Here is a 25,413-nt window from a genome sequence, read left to right as displayed (position 1 = left end):
GGTGCCCCACCAAGTTTCAGCAGAGCGAGACGCCGAAGCGCCCTGCATGGACAACACCACCGAGGGCACCGGAGCTCTGCTTGTCTCTAACCCAACCACGCTCCTCGCTCACAAAGGCAGCCCTGTTCAAACCTTCTCTTTCCACTCACCACACCTTATCAAGCGTGGAGCACCCTTCTTGAACTACCAGCCCTCTCCCCACTATCTATCATACAGACCCCAGTAATCAACGCCCCACGATGGCAGTAGACCTCAGCGTTTTCGACAACGATCCAACACTCTATCTGTATACATCTCTCACTGCTGGATCCTCCCACATTATTACCGCGACCTCACGCATCGAGACGATCCTCAAGGCGAACAAGATCCCCTTTGTTGGAGTGGATACAGCGATAGATGAGAGAGCACGCCAGCTGTATGGACGCAGGGCCAGCGGGAGGAAGCTGCCGCTGCTTGTGAAGCAAGGCTATGTAATTGCCGTAGGCTACCCTATTCCAAATTTTGCAGAGCCAGGAGTAGTGGGAGTCATTTACGGGGAAGAGCACAAGGCACAAGGTCTAGCACTAGAAGAGCTATGATACAAGGGCAGCACAACACGACGCAGCAGGCTAACCAGAACACCCACGCAGGACCTCGAGCAAGTCGAAGAATGGAACGAGTACGGCGAGCTGAAAGAATCCATCGGGCCCGTCCCCGGCGCTGCCCAAACACCGGCCTCCACGCCCGCCAAACCAGCCGCGCCAACCCCCTCCTCCTCCACCACCACACCCCAGAAGCAAGAAAACAAGCCCCCGCAATCCCCGCAAGCGGCCCTCGCGATGCGCCAGGCGAGCGCCGAAGCCGCCGCCGCAGCCGCCGCGAGGAAACCCGCCCCAGCCAACATCTCCACCACGAACCCGCTGCTAGCCGAGAAGGTGAACGCGCCCAGCACGCCCTCCAAGGCCTCCGCCACGCCCACCAAAGCCAGCACAGCGGGCGCCATCCGCTCCCCGCGCTCCATCCCGCTGCCCGCGACCCCGACCGCCGCCGCCGGCTCCGCTTCCGGCATCCCGAAGCCCGGCGAGCCGTTCAAGGCGAAACTGCCGCCGAGCATGCACATCGATGCGGCGAACCCGGCTCTCGGCGCTGGCCCCGTCGCCGTCGCGCAGGCGTCCAGGTCGCCGCCGCTGCGGTCGCCGCCGCTACGGTCGCCGACCAGTCCGCCCGTGACGCAGCATCGCGGCTCGAGCGTCGGTGCGGCGAGCGAGGAGCAGATCAGGGCGATTGAGTGCGAGCAGGCGATTCCTGAGGTGAGCAGTTCGGATGAGGAGGATGAAGAGTGGGAGATTGTGAAGGGGAAGGGGAAAGCGCCAGTGAATGCGGGGAAGGGGAAGGGAGCTGAGCAGGCTGTTGAAGAGAGCGATGAGGAAGAAGATGAAGATGACGGCGATGACGACGAAGATGACGAAGACGATGATGAGGACGAGAGTGAGGAGGAAGAGAGGAAGGGGAAGATCGAAATGAAGGTGGAGGTTGTGATCAAGATTGAAGGGAAGGGAAATCAGAAAAAGGAAGAGGAAAGTGAAGAAGACGATGATGAAGAGGAAGAGGAGGAAGAGGAAGAGGAAGAAGAGGAAGACGAAGAAGAGGAAGAGGACGACGAGGACGATGAAAGCGAAGAAGAGACGAAGACTGAAAGCAAGCCTAGTCCAATAAAGACGCAGGAGCAAAGCGCTAAAGCTGGTGGAAAGCGGGCGTTAGCGTGAAGGATTAAGGGGCAGGGCTGGTTTTGTTTTAATCAGGGCAGAGGCATTGGCTGCAGCAATCTAGTTTCGGTGAAGCAGTTGGCGTTCACTTTTGCAGTGTAGGTTCTCTAAAGAACAACCAATAGATATCCACTAAGACAATAGCATTTGAAGCAAGGACAGTCGTTGCATAGAAATGGCAGGCCAACGGAATCCATGCAATCTCCAATAAACACGCCGAAAGTCCTTGTTGTGTAGCCGTACATCATCCACAAAAATAAGTTGCCTCAATCGTGGAGCGAATACAGCAAATCTTGAGCTCATTGTTTTGTAGAGAAAAGAAGTCACATCGCTTTAACAAGATTTAGACACCTTACAACTAGAAAAAGACAGCGAAATGCGAATAAACATGACTCGTTACTAGTTTTGGGTATGGAAGGGCAAAAAGTAGGAGTAACAGAAGCAAATACAAATCGTGACGCGAACAACCTCTTAGGAGGAGTTACCATGCATACCGCCTTTGGCAGCGAACACTGCCATAAGAGCGTCACGGACTTCGAATTCTTCAAGAACGGCTCCAAAGCTGGGGGGTGTTAGCTTTTTGAACCAAATTGTGGTTTTATTGTAGGAAGAGCGTAACCCACCCATAGCATCTGACCTTTGCCAGCAAATCCCCTTTGATAGCCTCAAACTCTTTGGCCGACAGCTCCAAAAGCCTCGGGTGCTGCAAGATCATAGACCACGCCATGATGGGCGTGATTTCACCGTCAAGCGGAAGACGGTTACTAAGATCGAGCAGCTTAAGCAGGTCAGGCATGGCGATGTCAGGCATCTGATGTGGATACTTCTCCTCCGGATTGTTGATAACGTGGGACTCGGGCGGACACGAGGCCATGAGCGCGTGGCCGCTAACATCGGCGTCAGAGTCGTTGGCTCGGACCATGAGGAACTGCATGTGATCCATGCAGGGCCGCTCGAGACTGAAGGAGGAAGGAGGAGTCAGAATGAGCCCAAAATTTTGGGGGTGGCTTTTGTGTCCCCCGGCTACTCGTTGTCTGGTAAAAATATATGTAATGGCGAAGAAGAGCGGGTGGAGAAGGAGGAAGGAGGTGGAAGTGGGGAGGATTATTGCTGGGGTGGAGGAGAAAGATAGGGCGTTCGATCGTACGTTAACACGAAGTCTATCCCGATCTGGTCATAATCCAGCCCGCTGTTAGGTTGCTGCGGGTACTGTTGTTGTTGCGCCAAGTGCGCGCCGCCAGGCACTGGTGGTGGTGGATGGCTGGGCATGTTTGGTGAAGAGGTATAACCCGTCGAGTTAGAGCCGGGACCATAGCTGCCCGAGACGCTACCAGTCGAGCTACCGCCGTAGGTAGAACTTCCCACCCTGCCAAAACCACCAGTGCCGGGGCTGGAAAAGTCGAATGAGATACCGTGAGCGGTGAGGATCTCTTTTAATCTACGATTCTCGTCTGCCACCGCGTCTCGTTCTCGTGCTGTATTCTGAAACGTCTCTTTGAGGCGAAGTACTTCTTGCTCCAGAGCCTTGATGTACATCTCCTTTCGTTCTCGATGTGTTCTGCGATAAAGGTTAATGTGTGAAGCGCAGTTACATGATGCACACCGAGTTACCTCTGCGCCTGTCGATTGAGTTCTTGTCTGCGAGTCAAGGCGGGTTTGCTGTCTGGTTTCGGACCGCGTCTCTTCGGTGGCTGACCATCTACCCAATGCGTTAGACGAGCCTAGAAGGAGGCATCTTATTGCAAACCTCTTGTAGTCTTCTTCTCTGCAGTAAGGTTCTTAAAAAAGCCTAAATTGGCTAGGGGGCTCTTTGAGCTGGTTGATTCGCTAACTGCTGGCGACCAGGTGCCCTTGCTCTCCGTTGCCGACACAAATCCAGCCGAACTCCCTCAACGGCCACTGCTCATGTCCGAGATGTCCTCTGATGGCAGTCGGGTCATAGCAGAGGACGGGGGGTATTCGGCTGGTATGCCGGGCGGAGAGTAATCGGGCGAAACCGTTAGCACATCCGTCTATGACATGTAGGTAGCTCGAGACATTGTGACGAAAAGAGACGTTCGAAATTAATAGTGAATTATAAATTGGAGATAGGGTAAATTATGAAAACTCAGTCACGACGTGAAATGGCGACGTCAAGGTCCGTATAAGTATTCTTCCGTGGTAAAGCAGGATAGTGTTGATGGTAGAAGTTAGAGGCCTTCGTATGCAACCAACACAACCGGCCGGCATATTAGCCTGCCGACTGGCAGCGAGATGCATTCCATGCTTCGTGATCTATTTCGAGGTTTCCTCACTCCAACGAGACCTAAAATGTCTCCGTGTCTGGGTGTAGGGCTGCAGGCGGAATGTTTCGGTAACGACTCTGACGCGAAAAGGGGAAATGTGTGTTGGTCGGCTTACGACATCGTGGCAAGAGAACGCGCACGGGCTCCCAAGCGGTGCTGGAACAGATTTGACGTCGCGCAAAGCAAAGCATCAAAGCGAGGTGGAAGCATGAGGGGATATAACAGAAATGGAAAGCTTACCAGAGCCATTGTGAATTGACCTTGGTTCCCCCGCATCGGTGCCACCAATGGCAGAGTGATCGGATGATATATTAGACATGCTATAATGCGCACATTGATCGACGGAGTCGCTGTCAAACCTTTCGATGATCTGAGAAAGAGTAAGCTTAACGCGCTTCAAACATACGGCGTAGATAAAACAATGTTCACAAGATGGCAAAATATTCTAGGCTCGCCGTATCAGCCCTGTGGTCACGGACGTGGGGGGAAAGGTAGTAGAGTTGAGATATCTCGACGCTACTGGGGAGAACGCGTCCCAGAAAAGCAAATGGCGCAGAGCACAGCAAGATATGCTGGTTACCGTGTCGCAAGCTACAAGGAAAAGTGGATATAGGTGGGAGAGCAGAAGGCACGAAGTGGAAGGAAGATTACAGCCCAACAACAGATACTCACAGAGAGAGGCCAAAAGCTTCTGGTCGCAGTGCTTTGAATGATGCGTTACGATGGCCGCGAAGAAATCCGCAAGCCTTTGCATAGCCCCAAGCCCCAGTGCTTGTCTATTTGGAATCCTGGAACATCGGGTGGAAGCTGTCGGCAGGGCTGTGTATGTCGCGGCGCGAATGCAACGACGGGATGCGCGCTGACTACCGAACAAAGCGCAATGCGATGTTTCCTATGCCCGGCGGATCCGTCTGCGATGGGAGTGCCAGACTCTCTGTTGCTGTGTCGGGGGCCAGCGAAGGAGCCAGGAGTAGTTGGGCGAGGAGAGCGAGAGAGATGGGGATGCAGATATGCAGGTGTGTTATGTGGTGAGACGAGACCTGAACGAGCAACAGGTACCCTGGCGGGGTGCAGCGTGCACGTCCAATGTCAAGGGCCTGCGTAGCCTGGGCAAGTCGTTTAGGCGAGTGCCATATGACAGGATAAATCTAAGCAGAGGAAGCTTATGAGGGGAGGTTGGAAGCCGCCTCCGGTGTGTAAGCAGTTCTAGACTGCCAAAAAGCCTGGCCCTGCCTCCAGCTCCGCAACCATCCTATCGGGCCCTCCCCCACCAGTGCAGGCCCAGTACCAAACCAGCAAAGCCTGTCCCCTCTGGGATCAGCCTTCAGCCCTGAGCAGATCAAGGGAGCTTGGAGGCCTTGCGCCACTGACGACTCTCGGCCCCACGAACCAGAGCAAACCGCAAACACGCCCGGCCTGCCTTCGTCATCAACATCAACCGTCGCATCCCTCCCTCCAAGAGCAGCTTTGCTTGCGCCCTGGCTCGTCTACCTCCTCGGAGCCGATGTCGTATTATCCTTTCTGCTGCTCCTCAAGCCGCTTCTTCCGACTCGTCCGGCATCGCCAACAGCGTGTGGGCGTGGATCCAGCGCCTCTTCATCCGCTCGAACAGGATTTAGATAATTGTTTCCAAAGAGGCGGGAGGTATCGGTGGGAGAGTTGGCCATTGTTGTCACGAACCATGTGGCGTGGACAGACTTCTACCTGATCCAGGAGCTGGTCCAACGTGCAGGCATGTTGGGACAATGCCGCCGGTTTGCCGAGAAGCAATTGCGCTGGGTTCCCTTTCTAGGATAGGGTTTGTGGATGCCTCTTATGAGCAGGAATTGGACGCGCGACAGAAAAGAGCTGGAAGATGTGTTTCGAGGGATCAAACAGAGGATGTGGCCAGTCTGTATGTTATGTTGTGATTAAGTTCTGTTCAGTTACTGAACTCAAGAATGTGCACATATCTCTTTCTTATATGATGCTCTGAAATAGGCATGCATGCATACGAAAATTAGACACGCTGACCACACGGTTAAAACAGGGCTCATCTCCTTTAGTGAAGGCGCTCGCTTCACTCAGTCAAAATACGCATCAAGCATTAATTAGTGCAAAGAACACAATCACCCAATCATGAAGCATATTCTATACCCCCGTGTGCATGGCTTCATCGCGACCGTGAGTGCCCTTCATCATACTAAACATGTCCGTGCTGTATGCGACATGACTATTGCATATGCCCATGGAAACAATCTCATGCAGGCGCCAAGTTCCTGACAGACAATTCCAACTGCGGACCTCGCAAAAGAGGGATATAAGTTCTATATTCATGATGATCGATATGATACAAATGAGTTGCATGAATCAGGTCTAAGCAAATGGCTCAAGGAGAGATGGATCAAGAAAGGGGAGAGATTGGAAATGTTAAGGGGCAAGCTTGCCGTGGAGAGGAATGGGAAGAGGAGGACGTGCTATGTAAATGAAGCAAGAAAAGCAAAAGCTCCTCCAACACATGACAAGTTAGAGTCCGCCAGACGATCTCTAGCAATCAATTGTTGATGTTCATTGAATGTTGTTTGCTTGACACTTCACAGCTTCGACTTCTTCACCATAGGCCGTCTACCGCAAGTCAACCACAAGTCCTCGACATAAAAGTCCCCCACTGCAGCTCACCTACCTCACCCTCCCATATGTAGGAGCGGGCGTTGGCTTGTTCTGCAATATATGTTCAATCTCTTCCATAACCTCAGGAGTGAGCTTGGGCAGCAGCTTCAGGGCCTTGCAGTTGTCGATGATCTGCTCAACTTTCGTAGCACCAAGGATGACAGTGCTAACGTTTTCGTTCTTCGCACACCAGGCCAACGCAAGCTGAGAGACATTGGCTCCAAGCTTTTCGGCAACCGCAGTGAGCTTTTTGACTTTCTCGATCTTAGCCTGTCCTGCTTCAGACTTAAGTTCCTCGATTATGTCAGCGAAGAAGGCTTTATTGGTGGCAAAGCGAGAATCTTCGGGGATGCCATCATTGTATTTGCCGGTAAGAAGACCTGAAGCAAGAGGGCTCCAGATGGTGGTTCCATATTGGAATTGCTTGTATAGTGGTGCATACTCGACCTCGAACCTCTGGCGGTGAAAGGCGTTGTACTCAGGCTGCTCGGTGATGGGGGCAATAAGATTGTATTTCTCAGCGATTTGGGTTGCTTCAGCAATCTGCAGAGCAGACCATTCAGAGGTTCCCCAGTAGTAGGCGAGGTTGAGGTTTCTGATACATTGGGTAAAAGCCTCGACTACCTCCTTCATTGGGGTGCTATGGATGGATGTCCCTCAGTTTGGAGCCAATGGTATATGTAAGGCTTAGACAACTTACGCGGCGTCATGCCTGTGGGCGAGGACGATGTCCACGTACGGCTGCTGTAACCTCGCCAGGGAGGACTTCAGGCCCTCGACTACATGTTTCTTTGATAGGCCTCTCGTATTCGGTTCCTTTCTGCCCGTACCGAAGAAGATCTTGTGTGATGATGTCAGAGCTTATCGTGACAAACCAAATTGAGGCTTGGAGGGGCTGGGGTGACACCGGGGAATTACATACCTTTGTACTCAGCACATACTCGTCTCGTGGCCAGTCTAATTCCTGCAGTGGAACCTTGTCAGAATGAAATGCGCGTCAAAAGACCGATCGGGCACCACAACCTTCAGCGCTCGTCCCATCTCAATCTCCGATTGCCCGTTGGCGTAGACCTCTGCAGTGTCGAAGAAATTTATCCCATGATCCCAGGCTGCCTGCATGCACTCCTTGACTATGTTGCCTTTCTGAGTCCCTCCATAAGTCAGCCATCCCCCAAGGGAAAAGACCGACACCTTCAATCCTGAAGGCCCAAGGTGGCGGAACACCATGTCTTTCGGGTCAAACTTGGATTCGACGGCCATTGTGAGGGGCGCGCGAGTGGACAGGTTTCTTAAAGAGACTCCTAACGAAGGATTTCTTAAATGATTTCCTAACAAAGGATTGTGAAGGAGGATGGGTCGTAGCTTGGTGATCAAGCCCATTTAATAAAGTGGTACGGCAAGTTTCGAAAAACTGTCGTTTTATAAGCAGCTAAACAGGCATGTCACGTCCCGCGTTTAATGTCAAGTGCCGAAGCGCCTCTTCCCACCTTCTATATGTATAGGCAGTATTTCAAGGCGAGATTTCAAAGCAACGGGTGGGATAGGGTTGCATTGACCATCCCGTCTTAACGCCCTTTAACGTTAACGTATCTCCGAATCATTGAAAGCGCATGTCTCTTTTGGAAGCAAGTGCAAACTTCTTCCAACCGCATGCCCCGCCGGTGTCAAAGACACGATAAAGGTTAGTGCCCTGCCAAAAAAAGTTTGTGCGCGCCAAGCTTTCAACTAGCCCGCGAATATCCCGCCCCACGTTTTATATCCGAACTTGTATCCGCAAAACCCGCGACGAAAGAGCGACCCGTTACAGCTTTTACTAATTGCAGTGGGACGCAAATCGCACGCCTGGCCCGTTTTACAGCCATTGGATAGTAATTAGCATTATTTAGATTACTAAGTTTTACCCATGATTAGTTACGGTCGTAGCACTAGTGGACTCAACATGGCCGAGAGTGGTGCTGAGAAACACGGACCACCAGCACCAAGAATAATACGAGAGCTGTCTAATCGTTGCCAAGTAACACCTTTTTCCCGACCGCCTTTCCCTCCGTACGCTCCCGCAGCGAAAACGCCTATAGAGGCATTTTCAGGACCACTTTATCTGGCACAGTATGTCGCATAAATTTTCTTCCAAATTATCCTACATGCTGTTCAGATTTTCATTCGAATTTCGATGTCCTTGTTGTAGTATTGTATATAGCTTCAGATGCTGAAGGGAATTATAAACCCCTTTAATTTGTTTAGTTTTAAGTCAATTCAGACGCCCGCTCAAAGTTGTATTTTGTACCAAAGGCTAGACAAACGACCCCCGCATGTACGTCTTTATCAACAGCATATGATAACCCCGCAGCCCTACAAAGGTCGATCGTACTATTAGCTTTTGCATGGCAATAACAGAACGCATTGCGCTCGGAATGAACAGTACAAGGCCACTGGTTATACACTCAGGAACTCTCTTCGGATCAGTCTACGAGTCGGAGGTCAACAGTAGGTCATTTCATCTTTGATTTTTTGAATCAATCCAAACAACTCTTTTCATTTAGGCTTGCAAGATCGCCTTTGGACATTTTGTCGGAGCTAAAAGTCACTTATAGCACATGCACTCTCCAGAAATCCCGTGCTCACTTAAAAAAGAGAATTTTCGTCACATATCTAAGTCAAAGATTCATCAAATGCCTGTTCAAACTGCTTATGCGAACCGCACCTCGAAGTTGGCTTCAGGTTGGGGTAAGCGACTTCATACTAAAAATTCCTCGATTGGGACATTTGTCTATAAATACTCCCAAGCCCACATCCTTCCAAAATGAATCTATTGGTGTTCCCTGAGGAGAAAACCGGCATCTCTTTGTTCCGCTGGCTTCTTCATTCTCTATGTCAGCGTTTGTGGAGCCATGGCGCTAAATATTACTTCCCCATGCATATCGAACACTCCATCATGTCGAATACGCGAATAGGGCTTTGAATATCCCCAAGTCATCTCGTACTCGCTGCCCGATGTTGTTGGATAAAGCGGTTTGAGCGCGCGACTGCGCATCGCTTAAATGATCAGTAATGAGAAATCTACCCCCACTACGTCGATAGCTACAAAAGGACATTCTGAGCAGCTAAAACCAGAGCCGGCTTTTAGGTCTACACAAGAGCTTCAAAGCTTGCCACAAACGCATCCTAAAGCTTCAACACCCCGGCAATGCCTCTCCATCACTTCTTCATCTATACTGTGCCAGAAAAGTTCGAGGAGACAGCGGCTTGGTACTTGAAAGCCCTTGCTCCTCTTAATTATGTCGAGATAATGAGAGTTCCTGGAAAAGTAGCCATGGGTGCTGATAGCGTTCCCGAGTTTTGGGTTGGCACAAAAGAGGACGTTGGCAAGGAAGGTACTCACTTTGCCTTCAAAGCGAAGGGTGAGGTTTCATGGCTTCAATCAACTCATCCTATCATTAGATCGACCGAGGTGCTGACAAAAGCATATGTACCGAACAGATCAGGAGGCAGTGCAAGCATTTCACGCAGCCGGGGTTGCGGCTGGCGGGAAGTGCAACGGCGCACCTGGACCCCGTCCACAATACTCCTCCACGTACTACGCTGCATTTGTTCTGGACCCGGTACGTCAACCGTAGCATCTGCGATAAACCCCTCTTCGACAGTAGAATAGCTATAGCTGACTGTGTTTATTCAGGTTGGCAATAACGTCGAGAGCGTCTGCTTTACCACTGCGGACAAATGAAGCACTCTCTATCTAGGATATTTATTCCACTTCCAAGAGCTTAGATATGTCTTTGCGTACCCCTGGAGACAGTGTATTCTTTTGCGAATTAAGGAGTAAACGTTTCCATTCAACCTTCTCGCTCTTGCAGATTAATCTTTGTGATGGCCGATCAGCAAACTACAACTCGTCAATGTATAAAATCCAGACGTTTGAAAGTTGACTCATTCCAGCACAAATTTCTCCGAGATTACATTTAGGTTGAGATTGCATCATATCTAACAGTGACTCAATGATATGACACTCCTTAATTGGCTCGCATACGCTTTGCTTTCTCTATCTTCCTCGATCAATATATGTTCGTTTTCCTAACATTCTTGCACAGCAAGAAATCTCCCACAATTACGAAACAGCTACAGACTCGAAGCGCTCGCGTTTGAAAAATATCACAAGGCCATGACAGAAATATCTTCAAAATCATTACTCCTTCGCCACGCCGTAAAATCTTGTACTTTCCTTTTTTTGAACTTCCCGGTGAACTTCGAAATATAGTCTGCAAACACGCATTAACAACTCCCGAAATAATCTATGTGATGAGATATTACCGGGCAATGACTGGATGCCTCGCTACAAACCTGAGCCTCCACTACTTAGCCTCACCGTCAAACTCCTCTGTACGAATAAACAGGAAGGGACTGGGATTCTCTACGAGCACAATACGTTCGGCTTTTGATTGGAATATTGTTTTTCAGGCCGTTTCTCTTCTCATATATTTCGCATTCGACATCTCAAACTTAAGATTATACAAGTGCCACAAGAGCGTACCAAAAACTGGGTAACACCGAAACTAGTACAATTCAAAAGCTTTTACGAACGTCAAGACACTCACGCTCTACGGGCCGCCCGGTGAAGGGTGCGAGGAGGACGGGGAGTTCTGTTGCAGCTGGGTTGAGAGCCTCAGAGCATTGCATACCGATTGTGAAAGTATTGAGTGGGTAGAATGGCTAGAAAGTGTGAGATAGCCCGATTCGTCACGGCACGGGAGATGGAGAAGGGTGCACCGGTCCGAGGCTGAGGATACTTGGTTTACTTTGTACGGCGTCAGCGTGGGATGTTGTTATTCGCCCATGTGCAGGAAGAAGTGTCCTTAAATAGGTAGAAATAGGGAGTCAAAGTGTCCTATGAGAGCGCTGAGATGTTGGCTGCGATGTTGGTGATGGTGAAACAGGGTGTGAAACATCAAGAGAGCCAATAAAAGCTTGAATCGCGCTCGCTCGCTTGGCACTTCAGCCGGAGTCGTTCGCCAAACTCTTCCACCTCGACCGCGAGGATTGGTCTCCGTGCCTCGCTCGAGAGGTAAGGGGCCGTAAATAATGTCGTTAACGAGTATAACAGTTGTGCCTTGTGCCCCCCTTTTTGCAAGATTTATTTGTTCTCATTACCATCTCTCGTCCGCGTCGCACAAAGGGATTGTGACCACATTCTGCACTCCATGAATGAACCATAGCAGCCTATATAAAAGTTACTTCCTACCTTCTATTCTCTTCTTCAAACCCTTCTACCCACGAACCCTTGTAGAACACCATCGATCAGGCATCGATAGACTTACAACATTCGTAACCCAAAAAACTACTCGTTACCGGACAACCATCAAGATGAAGTTACAACTAATGAAGGCTCTCCCCTTCCTCTCCATCTTCACCCTCACAAACGCTTCACCGTTCCGCCGCACTACTCTAACTGCCGCGACAATTGAAGCCATCTCCCCATCTAGCTCCTCTTGCGCCGGAGCTACCTTCCCCGACGAATGCCGCACGGCTGCGCAAGCCGCGCCGTTTATCACGCAATCCTTCGTCAAGTACTCCATTCAGACACCCGGCGAACAGGCGGCTCTCCTTGCGCTTATGCTCTACGAGTCCAGTGCATTCAAATACAGCCGCAACCACTGGCCGGGAGTGCCTGGACAGGGGACCCGCAACATGCAATCACCGGCCTTCAACCTCCTATACGCTGAATCTCTATACCCAGCCGCAGCGGTTCAGGCAGCTCAGGCGCAAGGTGTGGGCGCCGTGCTTGCACTTGTGAATGGTGACGCGGACAGCTTTGGCAGCGCAGCCTGGTTCTTGAGCTCGCAGTGTTCTGAGAGCGTGAGGCAAGGTTTGGCTGCTGGGACGGCGGCTGGGTGGCAGACTTATCTGACTAGCTGTGTGGGAACGACAGATACCAGCGATAGGGATACTCTGTGGACTGCGGCGATTCAAGCAATGAAGTCATCATACTAGTTCGGTGGGACTAGCTTGATAAATTCATATAAATTCATGGTATATGATGATGAGGTTATGGACAATGCTTGAAAGTATTTGACGGCTAATCTCTTGTGCGCCTAAGTATGATTTTTGTATGTTGTTTTTAGTTTTCTTTCAATTCTTTATCCCTAAACTCTGCCCTTCCTGGAGGAGTCGAGAACTTGGGTTGGCTCCTCTGGAGTGTTTTAGTTACGCCATGAATACATCCCCTTTGAAATGACACGTCTCTATATCTCATTACTACTGAACGTGATTTGCAAAGTTCTTTTCGTTGCTCAAATTTTCGCAATGTGCTGTATAGCTTCTGTTCCCACATACTGATTCCCTACTAAAGTTTACCAAGAACTCTCATATTCATCCTCAGCCGTACAAGCCCCACCAAACCAGCAGCCCCAAGCGCCATCGAGCCCGCATAGAAGATCGCAGGACGATATGCTTGCAGTCCACCTTCTGCCCCGCCATAAGCATCGAGTAAGTAACCGGCAATTGGAGCGCCCTTTTGAGTGTCAGCCAGGGTCCGATAACAGCAACACGCCAGTTATAAATTACCATAAGATACCCCCCTGCCCAAACCGTCACAATCATCCCCATTGCCACAGCCACCCTAGCTGACCCGAACACGTTGCCAACCACTGTCGGCATCGTAGCAAAGAACCCCCCATTCGATGCTCCGTTGATTATTACGAACACAATGAGCGAAGCCAGCGAATTTGATACCGGCCATAACGCCGTCATACTAATACCACATAGGAGCAGCGAGAGAAACAGCGTGTTCAGTGGGCCTAGGATATCGCAGAGAAACCCGCAAGCGATCCTCCCGACAGCGGAAGAGAAGTTGAAACCGGCCACAAGGCCGGCACCGGTGCTGGAGGAGAAGCCGAGCGAATGACTATACATGGGGAGAAAGAAGGGGGGGACAAAGAGCGGAAACGTGCCGACAGCGCCAGCTACAAAGAGGATAACGAACCGGAAGTCACGGAAGAGACGCCTGGAGGACTTCAGTGCTCTACATGCACAATACCATTATACGTGATCTAATAACTCACCACTCAATAAACGTGGCCGACCGGATAGTAGAACGTTCTTTGATCAACCATGCAGCAGGCAAACCAGTCGCCAGAGTCGCCAATCCAATAACTCGGTAAGTCCACGCTGGCCCCACGCGCTGGATCAACCCATCGATAGCGAAACTGTTTACGGCGCCCCCGAGCCCCCCGCCTGCGAAGACGATACCGTTGGCGAGCCCGCGTTTCTTGCTGAAGTATTGAGCAGGGGTGACGGAGACTACCTATTGGAATCATTCAGTGGTTCATGGTTTGCGAATTGGACATAAATTCGACTCGTGAAATGTTTAAATGCTAATACACTCCCAGAGGTCCTCGGGGATCAAGCCATACTCCGGAAGTAGCCATGATAGGATATCTTGGAGGCATTTCACCTTTCCAAGAGCACCTTGAAGACACCCAGGACCAATTGCCGTATGGATATGGTTTTACCAATTAAACTCAGAATGTAGTACTCACAATGAAGCAAAGGCTAAACGCATCGTAACTTAGCATTCAACCCCTCATTATCATCATAGGAATTCGCATACCTTGTTCCAATACCCATAATTCCCCCAGCAGTAACAAACAATCCGCGAATATTTCTTGTCGCAAAGCCCGCCAACACTTCCCCTACTCCCACTAGGAATACCCCTAGGAGTGCCGTATACCTAGCTCCAAAAGCCCTCATAACTCTCGAGTTCACAATCGCAAGCACAGAGATGATCGCAGTAGTCATGGAGCCGACAAATGAAAGGGTTGACGGCGACGATAGACCCTGCTCGACCAGAGCAGCTTGAATCACCCCCCATGAATAACTGGTGCCCACGAACCACCAAGTGATAACCGCGCAACCAAAAATGACGATCCAGCCATACCCGCCGTCTGGGACGGTGGAATCGGCAAGGCGAGAAGCGTGCAAAATAGCATCAGAGTCTGTCAAAGAGGCGTTGCTCGACGTTTGCGGTTGAGTGTTTGCTCGTGCACCCTGCGTTTCAAGCTCGAATGCTGTGGCGGTCGCGGTGTCCTGGCGACTCATGGTTGAATGTCATTTACCTCAGCAAGCTCAGACGTGATTCCGTTGGTGCTGATTTACAGTTACTGTCATCACCGAAATATTACGAGGGGGCTACCTAAGCGGGTTGCTTGCGTTCTCTGCAAGCGCCTCCGTTTCCGTTAGTGCTTATAATTGCCACTTCGCTACATTAAAACAGATGCTTATTCAGTATAATTAATATTTCGTTGGGCCGCTATCCCTTGCACTGACAGGGTCTATAAAATGTGGCCCGTGCACGCAGTCAAGAACATCAACTTTCTCGCGCCATTTGAGAGCCCTGGTGATGTGGCAGAACGATAGGCCGGATAGGCCTCTCGGATAATAGACCTATCAGCTGATAGTATCCGGAGACTATCCGGATAGTCTCCGGATAGTCTTGGCAAAAACCCCTAATATACTTATACTTGTAATGCACCCCCCAATATTAAATAAATAATTTTTCTATTAGTATAGATTTATAGAGCTTATAAAGCGCTTTAAAATGGTACCACTTTTATCTAAATATCCTAAGGATAAGTAATATTATATAGATATAAGGCTTATAAGAGCTCTGCGGAATAAGGCTTAGGGGGAGCCCCGCACGGAGCTCTACCAAAGCTCAGCAAAAGCTCCGCACGAAGCTCCGCACGAAGCTCTGCGGAGGCTCCGCATAAAGCTCTGCACGAAGCTCTACACGAAGCTCTGCACAAAGCTTTTATATAGAGCCTCCGTAGTAGAGCCGTCGTACGCAGAACCGTCGTACGCAGAGCCGTCGTGCAGAGCCTCCGTATATAGAGCTTTGTGCAGAGCTTCGTATAGAGCCTCTATAGAGCTTCGTGCAGAGTTTCGTGCAGAGCTTCGTGCAGAGCCTTAGCAAATACCTTTAGCTTTCCTACTAATTAGATATCTTCTTTCTACCTTTTTATTTATATTTCTCTTTATATAAAATACCGGGCAGTCTCCGGGCACATTCATCCCACACATCCAAGATTAGTAAGCGCTTACTAAGTCCCGCACGGGCCGCCATCGCGAACTTGATTTGAATAACAAAGCACTATTTACATATGTAATACTCTAATATTCGGCCGTCTATTTCAATAGGATCTTTTCCCTTTTTATTACCACGCATTCGCTTAGCCTGAGGGGACCTAATAGGAAGTGTGCTAGCTTTATAAGCCTTATGCGCGTCTGCAGAAGCTCCCTATCGCGGTCGCTTTAATTTTGATGGAATGACAATCTCTTTCGGCTTGGTATTACTAGGACCCTTGTTAGTATCACTTAAGATTAATATAAAATTACCACGGGCTAATTAAGTATAGGTCTTTTAAGCTCTAGTGCGCGCCGCTTTACCAGATTGATAGAGTAGGAGAGGTGGCGGCTCTTAATAATTATTAGATGCCGAATAGTTCCTAATAGGCTCCTTCTCACCAATATTTTAGTAAGGGTTGTCTAATATGGTACCTTAGAGTACTTCCGCGTTATTAAGCCATAAATTATCGTCCTCCCCCGCTTCTAAAATGACCACCTCGTCCTCTAACCCCCCTAAAACTTCGTCATATAGCACCGACGGCTCGTTAAACGGTTGCTCCTCATCCTCCTTAATATCCTTATCTACTTCGTTAGCCGGTTCTTTGTTTTAAATTAGAAAATAGCTAAGATCTATACCACTGCTTAGTTAAGTAGGTCTAGACTCTACCTTCTCCTTCTACTTCTAGGCCTCCTCCTGCCTTTCCTTTTAGAGTTCTTGCTTGGCTATATCGGCAGCATATTTAGCAATCTCAGCACTTGTTTTACCCCGCTAGTTAGCCTTACCGTGCTTCTTTTTAGGTGGTAGCTACCAGCAAGCCTTTTGAGGAACCTTAAATGGAGCGCCCTTAGGTAGCAATCAAAGCTCTACCTGTTTAATTAAAATAGCCATTTAGGCTACCTTAAAGTCTTTAAATTTATTAGCAAGCTCGCCCATTTCTTTAGTAGGAAGGTCCTTAATAATATTAAGGAGGCGGAGAACCGATAGCCGGATCCTGGTAAGAGCTTCTAGGTGCCCTGGCAGAGGGTTGCCCTAGAACGCCATATCCTTAATATATTGCGGCTACCAATCTAGAGCGGCAATTAGCTTTGTTGCGATACACCAGCAAGGGTGGATTAAAGCCAGCGATATAGGAAGCCTCTATATTAAGCACTGAATAAGCATATAACAACAGGGGAGGCCATATTAGTAGGGGTCCTCGCAGTTGCAGTTGTCTTGCTTCCACTCCCAATCGGCCTACTCCTGCTTTTCCTTATTCGTCGAAGCTCTCGCGCCACGCATAGAGTTAAAGATTCGCTAAAGCGCGTAGTATGTTACTATACCATTAACCTGCGCGAAGTAGTGTTAAAAGAGGTCTAGGGTAATAATTTGGGGGAGGGACATTTCGGACGTATATTTGGATTTAATCAACTCCTTGCATAATATTAAAATCCACCTCTTTAGCTCAATTATAGCATTATTAAGGCTTAATTAATAATTGGTAAAGCATTTTAATCCTCCATTAATACCCTCGCCTCGTTGGCTTACCGCTATACCTAAATTTAGAAGGTATCTAGTAAGGGAGTAAGCGGTCGGTTAAGGAAGAGTTAACATTAAAATAAGGTTTTTAAGCTAGAGAGCAAGATGCTTAAAGGCATCTTAGAAATAAGCTTTACTATAGGCCGGCCTATAGTAAAACTCATTTCTAGGATACCTCTAAGTATCCTACTCCCCGGCTTAAAATAAAACTTACCTAATATAGTAGGTAATTATCTGGCTCTCCTTTTCAACGTATATAGTCTAAAACTATACCTTATCGCACGGGTGTAGCTTATCTAGGACTGCCTTTTGATTAACTTCAAGCTCTGCTACCGTTTTAGATTTTAGGTAGGGCTAAAATAGTTCCTTTACTACCTTTCTCTCTTCCGCCAAGTAGCCATATAGCCTCTTAACCTTTATCTGGATCCCCTCATTAATCCGCTTCTTTATTGCCTTTATAGCATACCACTAGCAGTACTAGAAAACAACTATAATTAACTACCCTACTAATAAGGCGGCTGCAAGGCCCTTACCAAAATCGGTAATAATAACTTTAGGTGGCCGTTTCCAAAGTTTCTGCTAAGCAGACTTTAGTAAAAAGGTCCAATCTAGCTAAGACTCGCTCTTAATAAATAACTATATTATTGGAAAAGAGGACCCTATATTAGTGACGCCAGTAATAATAGCTAATAGGAGCTTGGATTAATTGGTATTAAATATAGCATCTATTTAGCAGCCAAAGTTAGTAATAAACCTCTGCGCTAAATCTACCTAAATAGGAAGCCAGAACATAAGCTACTAGAGACTCCGGGTAATTAAATGACCTAATTCTGGATTAATTATATAGGTATATTAAGACTAGTACTTAAATCCATACTAGTGGAGAAGTAGCTTAAGCGCGCCAAGCGCTCGCGGCTGGCCCTCAGCTCCACCAGGAAGGCCGCTTAACAATTACATCAAGCTATAGTATTTCTTCTTACTTATATATAACTCTTAGGCAGAAAGCTAACGCTATACAGTAAAATAGGTCTCTTAAGTTGCCCTAAGAGCGTAGGCTTCTGCGGCTGCCTCTTTGGCCTCTGGTAGTCGATCCTAGTGGCCAATATAAGTAAGGGGATTCGCAACGAAGTCGTGTTCTAGAGCCTCTAGAGTATCTAGATTAGAGTGCTTGGCACGCGTAATACTTGCCACCTATCCTTTAATATCACCTATATAACTAGGGAGCTTCTTTTAGGCCACCCGAGTACACCAGCCGCAGTTCTTTTAGTGTACCTTAGTGGCCTCTTACTACCGGTTACTATTCTTACCGCGGAAGTCATCTAACTTGCGGTAATTCCGGGTGTGCTTACTATAGTATTTATAGCCAAAGACACAGTGTAGCCATAGGCTAGTTTTGTTGCTAGAGGATAGTATAATAATAAAGAAGCCTTTACTAAAAGTGTAGTCCTAATATCGGTCAAACGCGGCATTAGTATTCTTAAAGATCTCGCCCTTGTATGGCTCTAGAAGGTGGTGGGCGGGCATAGAGTTAACTACCTTTTTTACTACTGGAGCTAGGTCCTAGTGTAACTAGGGGTTCGGCTGCCACTCTAGACGTTAAATCTTAACTTCTGGCGACGGCGATTAAAGCCATAGTAGAAGAGGATTATTTATATCTTGTACCGAAGCAGCGTGATGTTTATAAGGGCTAGGGGGTAGAGAAGAGAATAACTCCTGCGCAGAGGCCTGTGCTAAACTCTCTATATCCGTATACTATAGCCGGCGAAGCTAAGATGGAGTTGATGGAGCCTAAGGAGCCTAAGGAACCTTATGCCAAGTGGTTGGAGCAACCTAGTGAAGGGGGGGTGGAGTATTAAGGACTTTAATAGGGTTGCTCTGGCGATTACTAGGTTTTCGTACTAGGGCAGCAGAGGTAAAATAGACAGTAGGGCGACGCCGCAGGAGCTTATTGAGGTCAGGAAGAGTTAAATCGATATTAAATAAAGAGCTATTAGCTATATTGTGTAGTAGGAAGTCGATATAGGCTTTATAAGGTATAGATTAGGAGCAACTTTATAGTAGAAATCTTCAAAAAACTTACTGTTAAGTTGTCCGACTTTGGCGTTATATCTTTTAGCCTAGCACTAACGTGTACTTTATAAGCTATTTGGGGTGTTTAGTCTATATAATAAGCCATTAATTCCGCTCCCTAGACTAGTCTATTTACTAGGTGGTTGTGTAGATACTCTATGGCGTAAGTTGCGGTAAGAACATGCTTTTTTGAAGTTCTTCCGCGCTCGCGATAGTGGCCCGTGCGGGACTTAGTAAGCGCTTACTAATCTTAGATATGTGGGATGAATGTGCCCGGAGACTGCCTGATAAAATACTATAAAATAAAATAAAAATAGGAAAAAGAGAGGAGACCTAGTAGTTTAAATTTAGTAACTTTTTTCTACTCCTTATTATCCCCTAGTTCCACAATCCGATCCTTACCCTCCAATACTCCCGCTACCGCCACTATAGGCTAAAAATTTATATCGTACAACGAATATTAAGCTCCATAATCCCACCACTTGCAATTTCCACAGCACCTATTATAAAACCCTAGGAGACTTATTACGGACACTTTAAGTACAATATTATAACTACTAGGAGAGGAATCGGAAGCAGCTAGTTAGTTAATCGAAGTACGGTTTAGGATAGAACCGGTAGAACTATATAATAAGGAATAGTAACTAAGGTTATATAATATGCTACGTATTAAACAAGAGGAATAAAAGGAACTTATATACCTTATATATAAGACATACCTTATATATAAGGAGGATTTCTTAAGAGTACGGTTATGTATTTAAAGGACTATAGTCCCTACCTAAATAGTTCTTCTCTTTGTAGTAAATCTTAGAATATAATTAGAGTTAATCTATTAGGTAACTACTCCACTAATTATATTTACGTTATTAACTTCTTACCTACCTATATACCTAGCCTATTAATAAGTCCACTATAGTTCCTACTATAAGGCTTTATTATATATTCACTACTAAGGTTATAATAGTAATAAAGTTAAACAATATGCTACTAAAAGCAGCAGCTATAACGGCGTCTATAGCGGCGACTACCTTAGGATTAAGTAATAACACTAGTATAGTAGATACTAACTCGTAACTAGTTACTATTAGACAGCTATAAGAAATAGTTAATTAATTAATAGATAATAATAGGATATTTAAAGAAAGGATTAATGGAATTGGAGTAGCTAAGGTTAAGTTACTGTCGGTATACTCGCTTTATCAACGTGCACAAATATCACTTATAGTGGTACGTATGCGGTGTTGAAGTTAGTAGTTAATTTGTTTTTTTTTAGAAGAAAGGGGTTGCTCCAAGGTCAGACAGTTAGTCTCGCTTCGTAGTCTTGTAACTACGTTACGTGATTAACGTTCCGACACTGGAGCAACTCTAAAAAGAAGGCTAATCTATACTCCAAAGTTAAGTCTTCTAGACTACTTATAGCGTATACGCAATAGCTAGCTCCTCCGTCTATAATACGCAATAGCGATTTTCTACTAAATTCTGCTATATTACTAAATTCTGCTAAATTCTGCCATGTTACTAATTCTGCTAAATTCTACCGGCCCTACTAAGCTAAAGTTGGGTCCGTTCGCTTAACCCACCCTACAGCCCGTAATTCAACTTGATTCATATTAATAAGCTATAATAGTGCCGTATAGGGCTTACCCTTTATTATAGCGTCCATAGGGTTAGTATCTCCATCAATCTACTTAACTTTAGTAATCTGTCTTTGTTTATAAGCTTAGCAAAGGCACATCATATTAATTATTAAGCGTTTCTCTTACGTAGTTCCTAGTCGGATAAGATAGTTATATAAAGACTTTGAATCAGTATAGAGAACGAGTAGTAAGTTGACCTGTAAGACCTTATCTAGCGTAGATTTAATTATAGCGCCTATATCGAAACTATGCGCTATGCCGTACAACTCTAAGGCTAATATACTCCTAGTAACTCTTTTGCACTTAACTAAGGACTAGTAGACAATATTTGCCTTATTTAAGGCGTCTGTTAGTATAAGTACGTAGCTAATTTACGAAGATAAGTCCTTATTATTGGCGAAGGAAGCATCCGTAAATACTAAGAGTTATAAGGTGTTAACATCTAGCTTAACGAACTTTAGGCCTCTATTTACGTTCTTAATCTACCAGCTTAATTACTTATTAAGACTCTTTATATTATCTTTAACTGGGTTAATTATCTAGGTAGTAAAGGATAGGTTAAATAAGGCCTCTGGCTGATAGACTAAGGCAATATAGGCTCTTCTAGCGCGTTAAGCAATATACTAGTCCTTTGGCGTAAGTAGGCTATACGTAACTCCTCTAGAGCTAGTACTATTTACTAGCGTAGTATTAACCACACTAAGGTTCTTACACTGGCGCTTTTGTGTTAGCGTAATACTCCTATCTTATATTAATTAAATAAGTCCTCCGTTAAACTTAATTGGTATATTAGCGGTTAATTACTCTTACTCCTTAGCTATAAATTTGGCCTTATATAGTTCGCTTTATTTAGCCTCTGTAAAGGTATTATCTATAAGAAATAGTGTATTATTAGTTTATAGGCCGACGATTCCGAAAGGCTTATTACTATAGAGTAAGTAAGGGTTATATGTAGACTAGTCCATTTGCAGCTAATTAACGTAGTATAAATAGTAGGTCTTAAACCAGTGGTTTCTAGCTTTAGGTACTCTATAAAGTGGCTTTACGACCTTTAGAACGGAGTCCGTATCAATTCCTAATTATTTATTTAGCTCATATAGTGGTTATATATAGAACTCGCGGTTTAGGTTTATAGTAGACTAGATATAGGCTTGTAAGATATCTTAGAGGTAGAGTTGTGTCTATAGTAGTATAGCAGCGATATAGAGAATCAGCCGCTGGCTAACCCGTTAAATTGTTAGTAACTAAGTAAGGATTAGCTCTTTCTCTAAATTATTATAGGCCTGTATAACAAGTTATGGTTTCTTAAAGGCTCTATCGGTTCCCTTATTCTTAATCTTATTAACAAACCGTAAGTTAAAGAGTCTAACCCCCTTTGGTATATCGCGTAGCTTAATAATCTTAAAGATGCCTTTCTTAAGTAGGCCTGTAACCTCCTTTTATCATAAAGCGCTAAATTAGGTGTTATTATTGTTCTATAAGTAGATAGCGATATTAGCGATATCTGCAATATTACCCGTAAAAGTACCTATATCTATTATAGCGTCTATAGTAGCCGTGTCTGCGATAGCCGTAAGCAATAGGTATTTACGGGGGCGACCTCTGCCTCGCTTTAGTGGTAGCTATAGTTCGGCTTTAGGTAATAATTGAGGTTTAGCTAGTAAAGGTACTAGTTTAGCTAATTCAACAGGCTTTCGTGGTTTGACTGGGTCTTATAGGTCTAGTAGGTAAGGTTTTACAACCGTAGAGCGGAAGGTCGTAGGCCTATTCGGTAGCTTTATGGTATAGGTCTTACTATTAACGGTAAGTAGCGTATATAGCCTATCCTAATAACTACTCTAGCTAGTATTGCCTTCTCTCTAGACTAAGACAGGCGAACTAGGTGGGAGGCCGTAAATGGCGTTAGTTTATGGTCCGTTTCGCATATTAAGAGCGTCAGTAATCTATTGTTCAGCTCATAGCTTCTGAATTTCTACTATTACTTTCTTAATGGCCGCAGCTCGCTGTGTAACTAAAGGTAATGGCGCGTCCAATTTAACCATTTAGGGGTAGGCTCCAAAGACTAGGAGTATAGGGACTAGGCCTTCTAGGCTAGCCATATTATTAATAGCTTTAAAGGCCATTTATAGGGCTATCTCCTTGCTAATTTTAGGGATTTCAGTCATAATGATTTGGTAGGCTCGTCGTAGCGGACTGTGGTAGCGCTCTACCATTCTAATGGAATTGTGTGATTCAACTAGAACTGACTTTATAGTTACTCCCATAGTGGCAGCGTAGTGCTTAAACTCCTTGCTGATAAAGTTTTTCCTAGTATCTGTGGTGATTAGGTCTAGTAGTCCTAAGTAGCTGTTAATCTAGTATATCCATAGAATGTCCTAAGTATACTTGGCGCTGATATCTTATAGCTATCTACTAGCTTAAAATCGAGTTACTTTATTAACTACGTATAGTAGGGGGGAGCCGCTAATATATATAATGTTAACGATAATATTGTAATTGAAATTGACGTCGTCTTATAGGGTGAAGCGAAATCTACTTGGAGATCTGCTATACTTCTAGCAATAGTAGCAGAGTCTAGTTAGCTCTTTAATAGCGGATCTATCAGTGTTATAGCCGTGGCTAGCCTTATTAAGAAGCTTTTGCAGTCTATTAACTAACAGGTGACCAAATCGACGGTATAGACGTCGTAGTTCTACGTTAGTTAAGTAGTAAGGGTTTGTATTAAAAGACTTAACTAAATAAGACTGTAAGGAGAAGCTCTATAAGAGAAATGGGTGGCCAAATTGTCTAACTACTAGCACCCTTTTAGTGCGAGTAATAATGATGTTCTTTAGGTTATCGTATTTGATATAGAGTCTATCTATATCTGCTAAGTAAAGTAGGAAGGGAGTATCTGCTTTAATGATATGGAATTATACCTTACCTATAGGGCTGTTGACGTCTATAGTTCCGATAGATATAGAGGCTCCGATCCCAAATTAGATAGTCACTTAGCCCTTAGTTAACGTATTAAGACTTATAGACTTATCTACGGCCTATAGAGCTTGGAATTGACTATAGCTAGCTATAGACTTACGCGAAGCACCTATATTAATTATAATTCCCATAAAGACTGTTAAGGTATATTATAACGCTATAGCTATAGCCGTACTGTAGGCAAATGGGTCAGTCTCCGTGTAAGGTTCTATAGTAGACTCTGTAGTAAGTTCTAAAGCTATAAGCAGGTGTGTATAAGCCTTATTAGCTAGTTCTACGCTTATAGAGGTTGCTTCCTTTATAGTAAGTGTTCCAAAGGTAGTGATATAGGTAGAACTATTATTAGGTTCTCCGGTATTGCTTCTAGAGTCATTAGCGTTGTGTATATAGGCTTTAAAGTCTAAGTCATCCTCTTTATCTCTTTTATAGACAGCAACGTATTATTTAAAGTAGTTATTAAAGTTGCCCTTATTACGGCCCTTGATATTAATAAAACGTCTCTTATAGTCGTCTCTGGACCAATTACGCTCCTCCTCTATATGTTTCTATAAATAGCAGTTCTCCTTCTTACAAACATAGCACTTAGCCTTTAGTTTACCGTTAGTTCTATAGGGGCGATTACTGCCATAGCGATTGGTATTTCGGTCTCAATTCTGGTTATTTTAGTAATAGCGTTAATCCGTAAAGAAGGCTTAATAAGACAATCTTATTAAGGCCTATAGGGGGTGTTCTTTTTCCCACGTAATAATGGAGGATTATAGCTTACTAATTAACTAAGAGAGGTCTTCTAAAGGGTTGGAGACAGTAATATAGTATACTAGTACTCCCTGGCAAGCAGTAACTAGCTTATTTATAAGAATACGGTTTATATGGAAGTCTAGGTATAGTCCGTAGCGTTACTTTAACAGCTTATTTATAAGTAGTTAGAAGTTCTAATAGATTAACTTATTAGGGTTTTTATCTATAACTCCTTAAAGGGTCATACTATTCCACTCTATAAGATTCTTACAGTAGTATTCTAGCCCTTTAAAGAACTGTTGTATGTGGTTATAGGCTTTAGTAAAAGGTCTTAACTTAAGGTTACTGTTATAGTAGTGATCCTAAGTAAGCCCTTTTAGCATACTAGGGAATGCCACTACGTAGCCTTCTAGTGGTAAGCCAGATCTCTTACAGATATTATAAAAGATAGTCAGCTTAAAGTCAAAGCTATCGTTGACTTTATTATACTTTTAGTCGTCTATATAGATCTTTGCAATTATAGCTACCTTCTTACTATATTTAGATCCTTGCTTAGGTCCTTACTCTACGCTAGGCATAGCTAGTTCGGGTAGTATATATATATATAGCTGCTGCGGTTGCTATAGCTACTACAGTTACTACTTTCTTGGCTATAGTAGTTGGTCAATAAGAGCGTGGAT

At 45.7% G+C, this 25,413-nt stretch overlaps 7 protein-coding genes across 7 annotated transcripts; 4 read left to right on the top strand and 3 right to left on the bottom strand.

The window, feature by feature from the left end:
• Positions 1 to 239: 239 nt before the first annotated feature.
• On the top strand, positions 240 to 1,745 carry K441DRAFT_675531 (uncharacterized protein; the record flags this gene model as incomplete). The annotated part of the gene is made up of 2 exons (XM_067650865.1): positions 240 to 479; positions 630 to 1,745. The coding sequence occupies 2 exons, from the start codon at positions 240 to 242 to the stop codon at positions 1,743 to 1,745; spliced, it is 1,356 nt and encodes a 451-aa protein (XP_067506568.1).
• Positions 1,746 to 2,216: 471 nt separating this feature from the next.
• Positions 2,217 to 3,751, bottom strand: K441DRAFT_550114 (uncharacterized protein; the record flags this gene model as incomplete). Its single annotated transcript, XM_067643041.1, is given in 6 exon segments — positions 2,217 to 2,307; positions 2,369 to 2,704; positions 2,893 to 3,303; positions 3,357 to 3,444; positions 3,493 to 3,633; positions 3,646 to 3,751. Coding segments are annotated over 6 exon segments (1,173 nt in total), but the record flags the coding sequence as incomplete, so codon positions are not given.
• Positions 3,752 to 4,514: 763 nt separating this feature from the next.
• Positions 4,515 to 5,278, top strand: K441DRAFT_28745 (uncharacterized protein). The gene has a single exon (XM_067640967.1). The coding sequence runs from the start codon at positions 4,740 to 4,742 to the stop codon at positions 5,133 to 5,135; it is 396 nt and encodes a 131-aa protein (XP_067506566.1). The 5' UTR covers positions 4,515 to 4,739; the 3' UTR covers positions 5,136 to 5,278.
• Positions 5,279 to 6,688: 1,410 nt separating this feature from the next.
• On the bottom strand, positions 6,689 to 7,939 carry K441DRAFT_549413 (Aldo/keto reductase; the record flags this gene model as incomplete). Its single annotated transcript, XM_067643003.1, has 4 exons — positions 6,689 to 7,319; positions 7,380 to 7,519; positions 7,602 to 7,643; positions 7,703 to 7,939. The coding sequence occupies 4 exons, from the start codon at positions 7,937 to 7,939 to the stop codon at positions 6,689 to 6,691; spliced, it is 1,050 nt and encodes a 349-aa protein (XP_067506565.1).
• Positions 7,940 to 9,863: 1,924 nt separating this feature from the next.
• Positions 9,864 to 10,281, top strand: K441DRAFT_425387 (glyoxalase family protein; the record flags this gene model as incomplete). The annotated part of the gene is made up of 2 exons (XM_067641580.1): positions 9,864 to 10,077; positions 10,157 to 10,281. Coding segments are annotated over 2 exons (339 nt in total), but the record flags the coding sequence as incomplete, so codon positions are not given.
• A 1,768-nt stretch (positions 10,282 to 12,049) lies between these two features.
• Positions 12,050 to 12,661, top strand: K441DRAFT_549066 (uncharacterized protein; the record flags this gene model as incomplete). The annotated part of the gene is made up of 1 exon (XM_067642987.1): positions 12,050 to 12,661. The coding sequence occupies one exon, from the start codon at positions 12,050 to 12,052 to the stop codon at positions 12,659 to 12,661; it is 612 nt and encodes a 203-aa protein (XP_067506563.1).
• A 352-nt stretch (positions 12,662 to 13,013) lies between these two features.
• Positions 13,014 to 15,791, bottom strand: K441DRAFT_685702 (MFS general substrate transporter; the record flags this gene model as incomplete). Its single annotated transcript, XM_067651916.1, has 6 exons — positions 13,014 to 13,181; positions 13,235 to 13,673; positions 13,732 to 13,973; positions 14,209 to 14,221; positions 14,280 to 14,736; positions 15,770 to 15,791. The coding sequence occupies 6 exons, from the start codon at positions 15,789 to 15,791 to the stop codon at positions 13,014 to 13,016; spliced, it is 1,341 nt and encodes a 446-aa protein (XP_067506562.1).
• Between the last annotated feature and the right edge of the window lie 9,622 nt (positions 15,792 to 25,413).

This window comes from Cenococcum geophilum (assembly GCF_001692895.1).
Source record: "Cenococcum geophilum 1.58 unplaced genomic scaffold K441scaffold_11, whole genome shotgun sequence".
Taxonomy (NCBI): Eukaryota; Fungi; Ascomycota; class Dothideomycetes; order Gloniales; family Gloniaceae; genus Cenococcum; species Cenococcum geophilum.
The sequence above is the reverse complement of the archived record's forward strand: the minus strand, read 5'-3'. Positions and strand labels throughout refer to the sequence as shown.

Excerpts from the sequence above, each read along its gene's own strand:
- K441DRAFT_28745 (XM_067640967.1), top strand. The coding sequence starts at position 4,740 with ATGATGCGTTACGATGGCCGCGAAGAAATCCGCAAGCCTTTGCATAGC.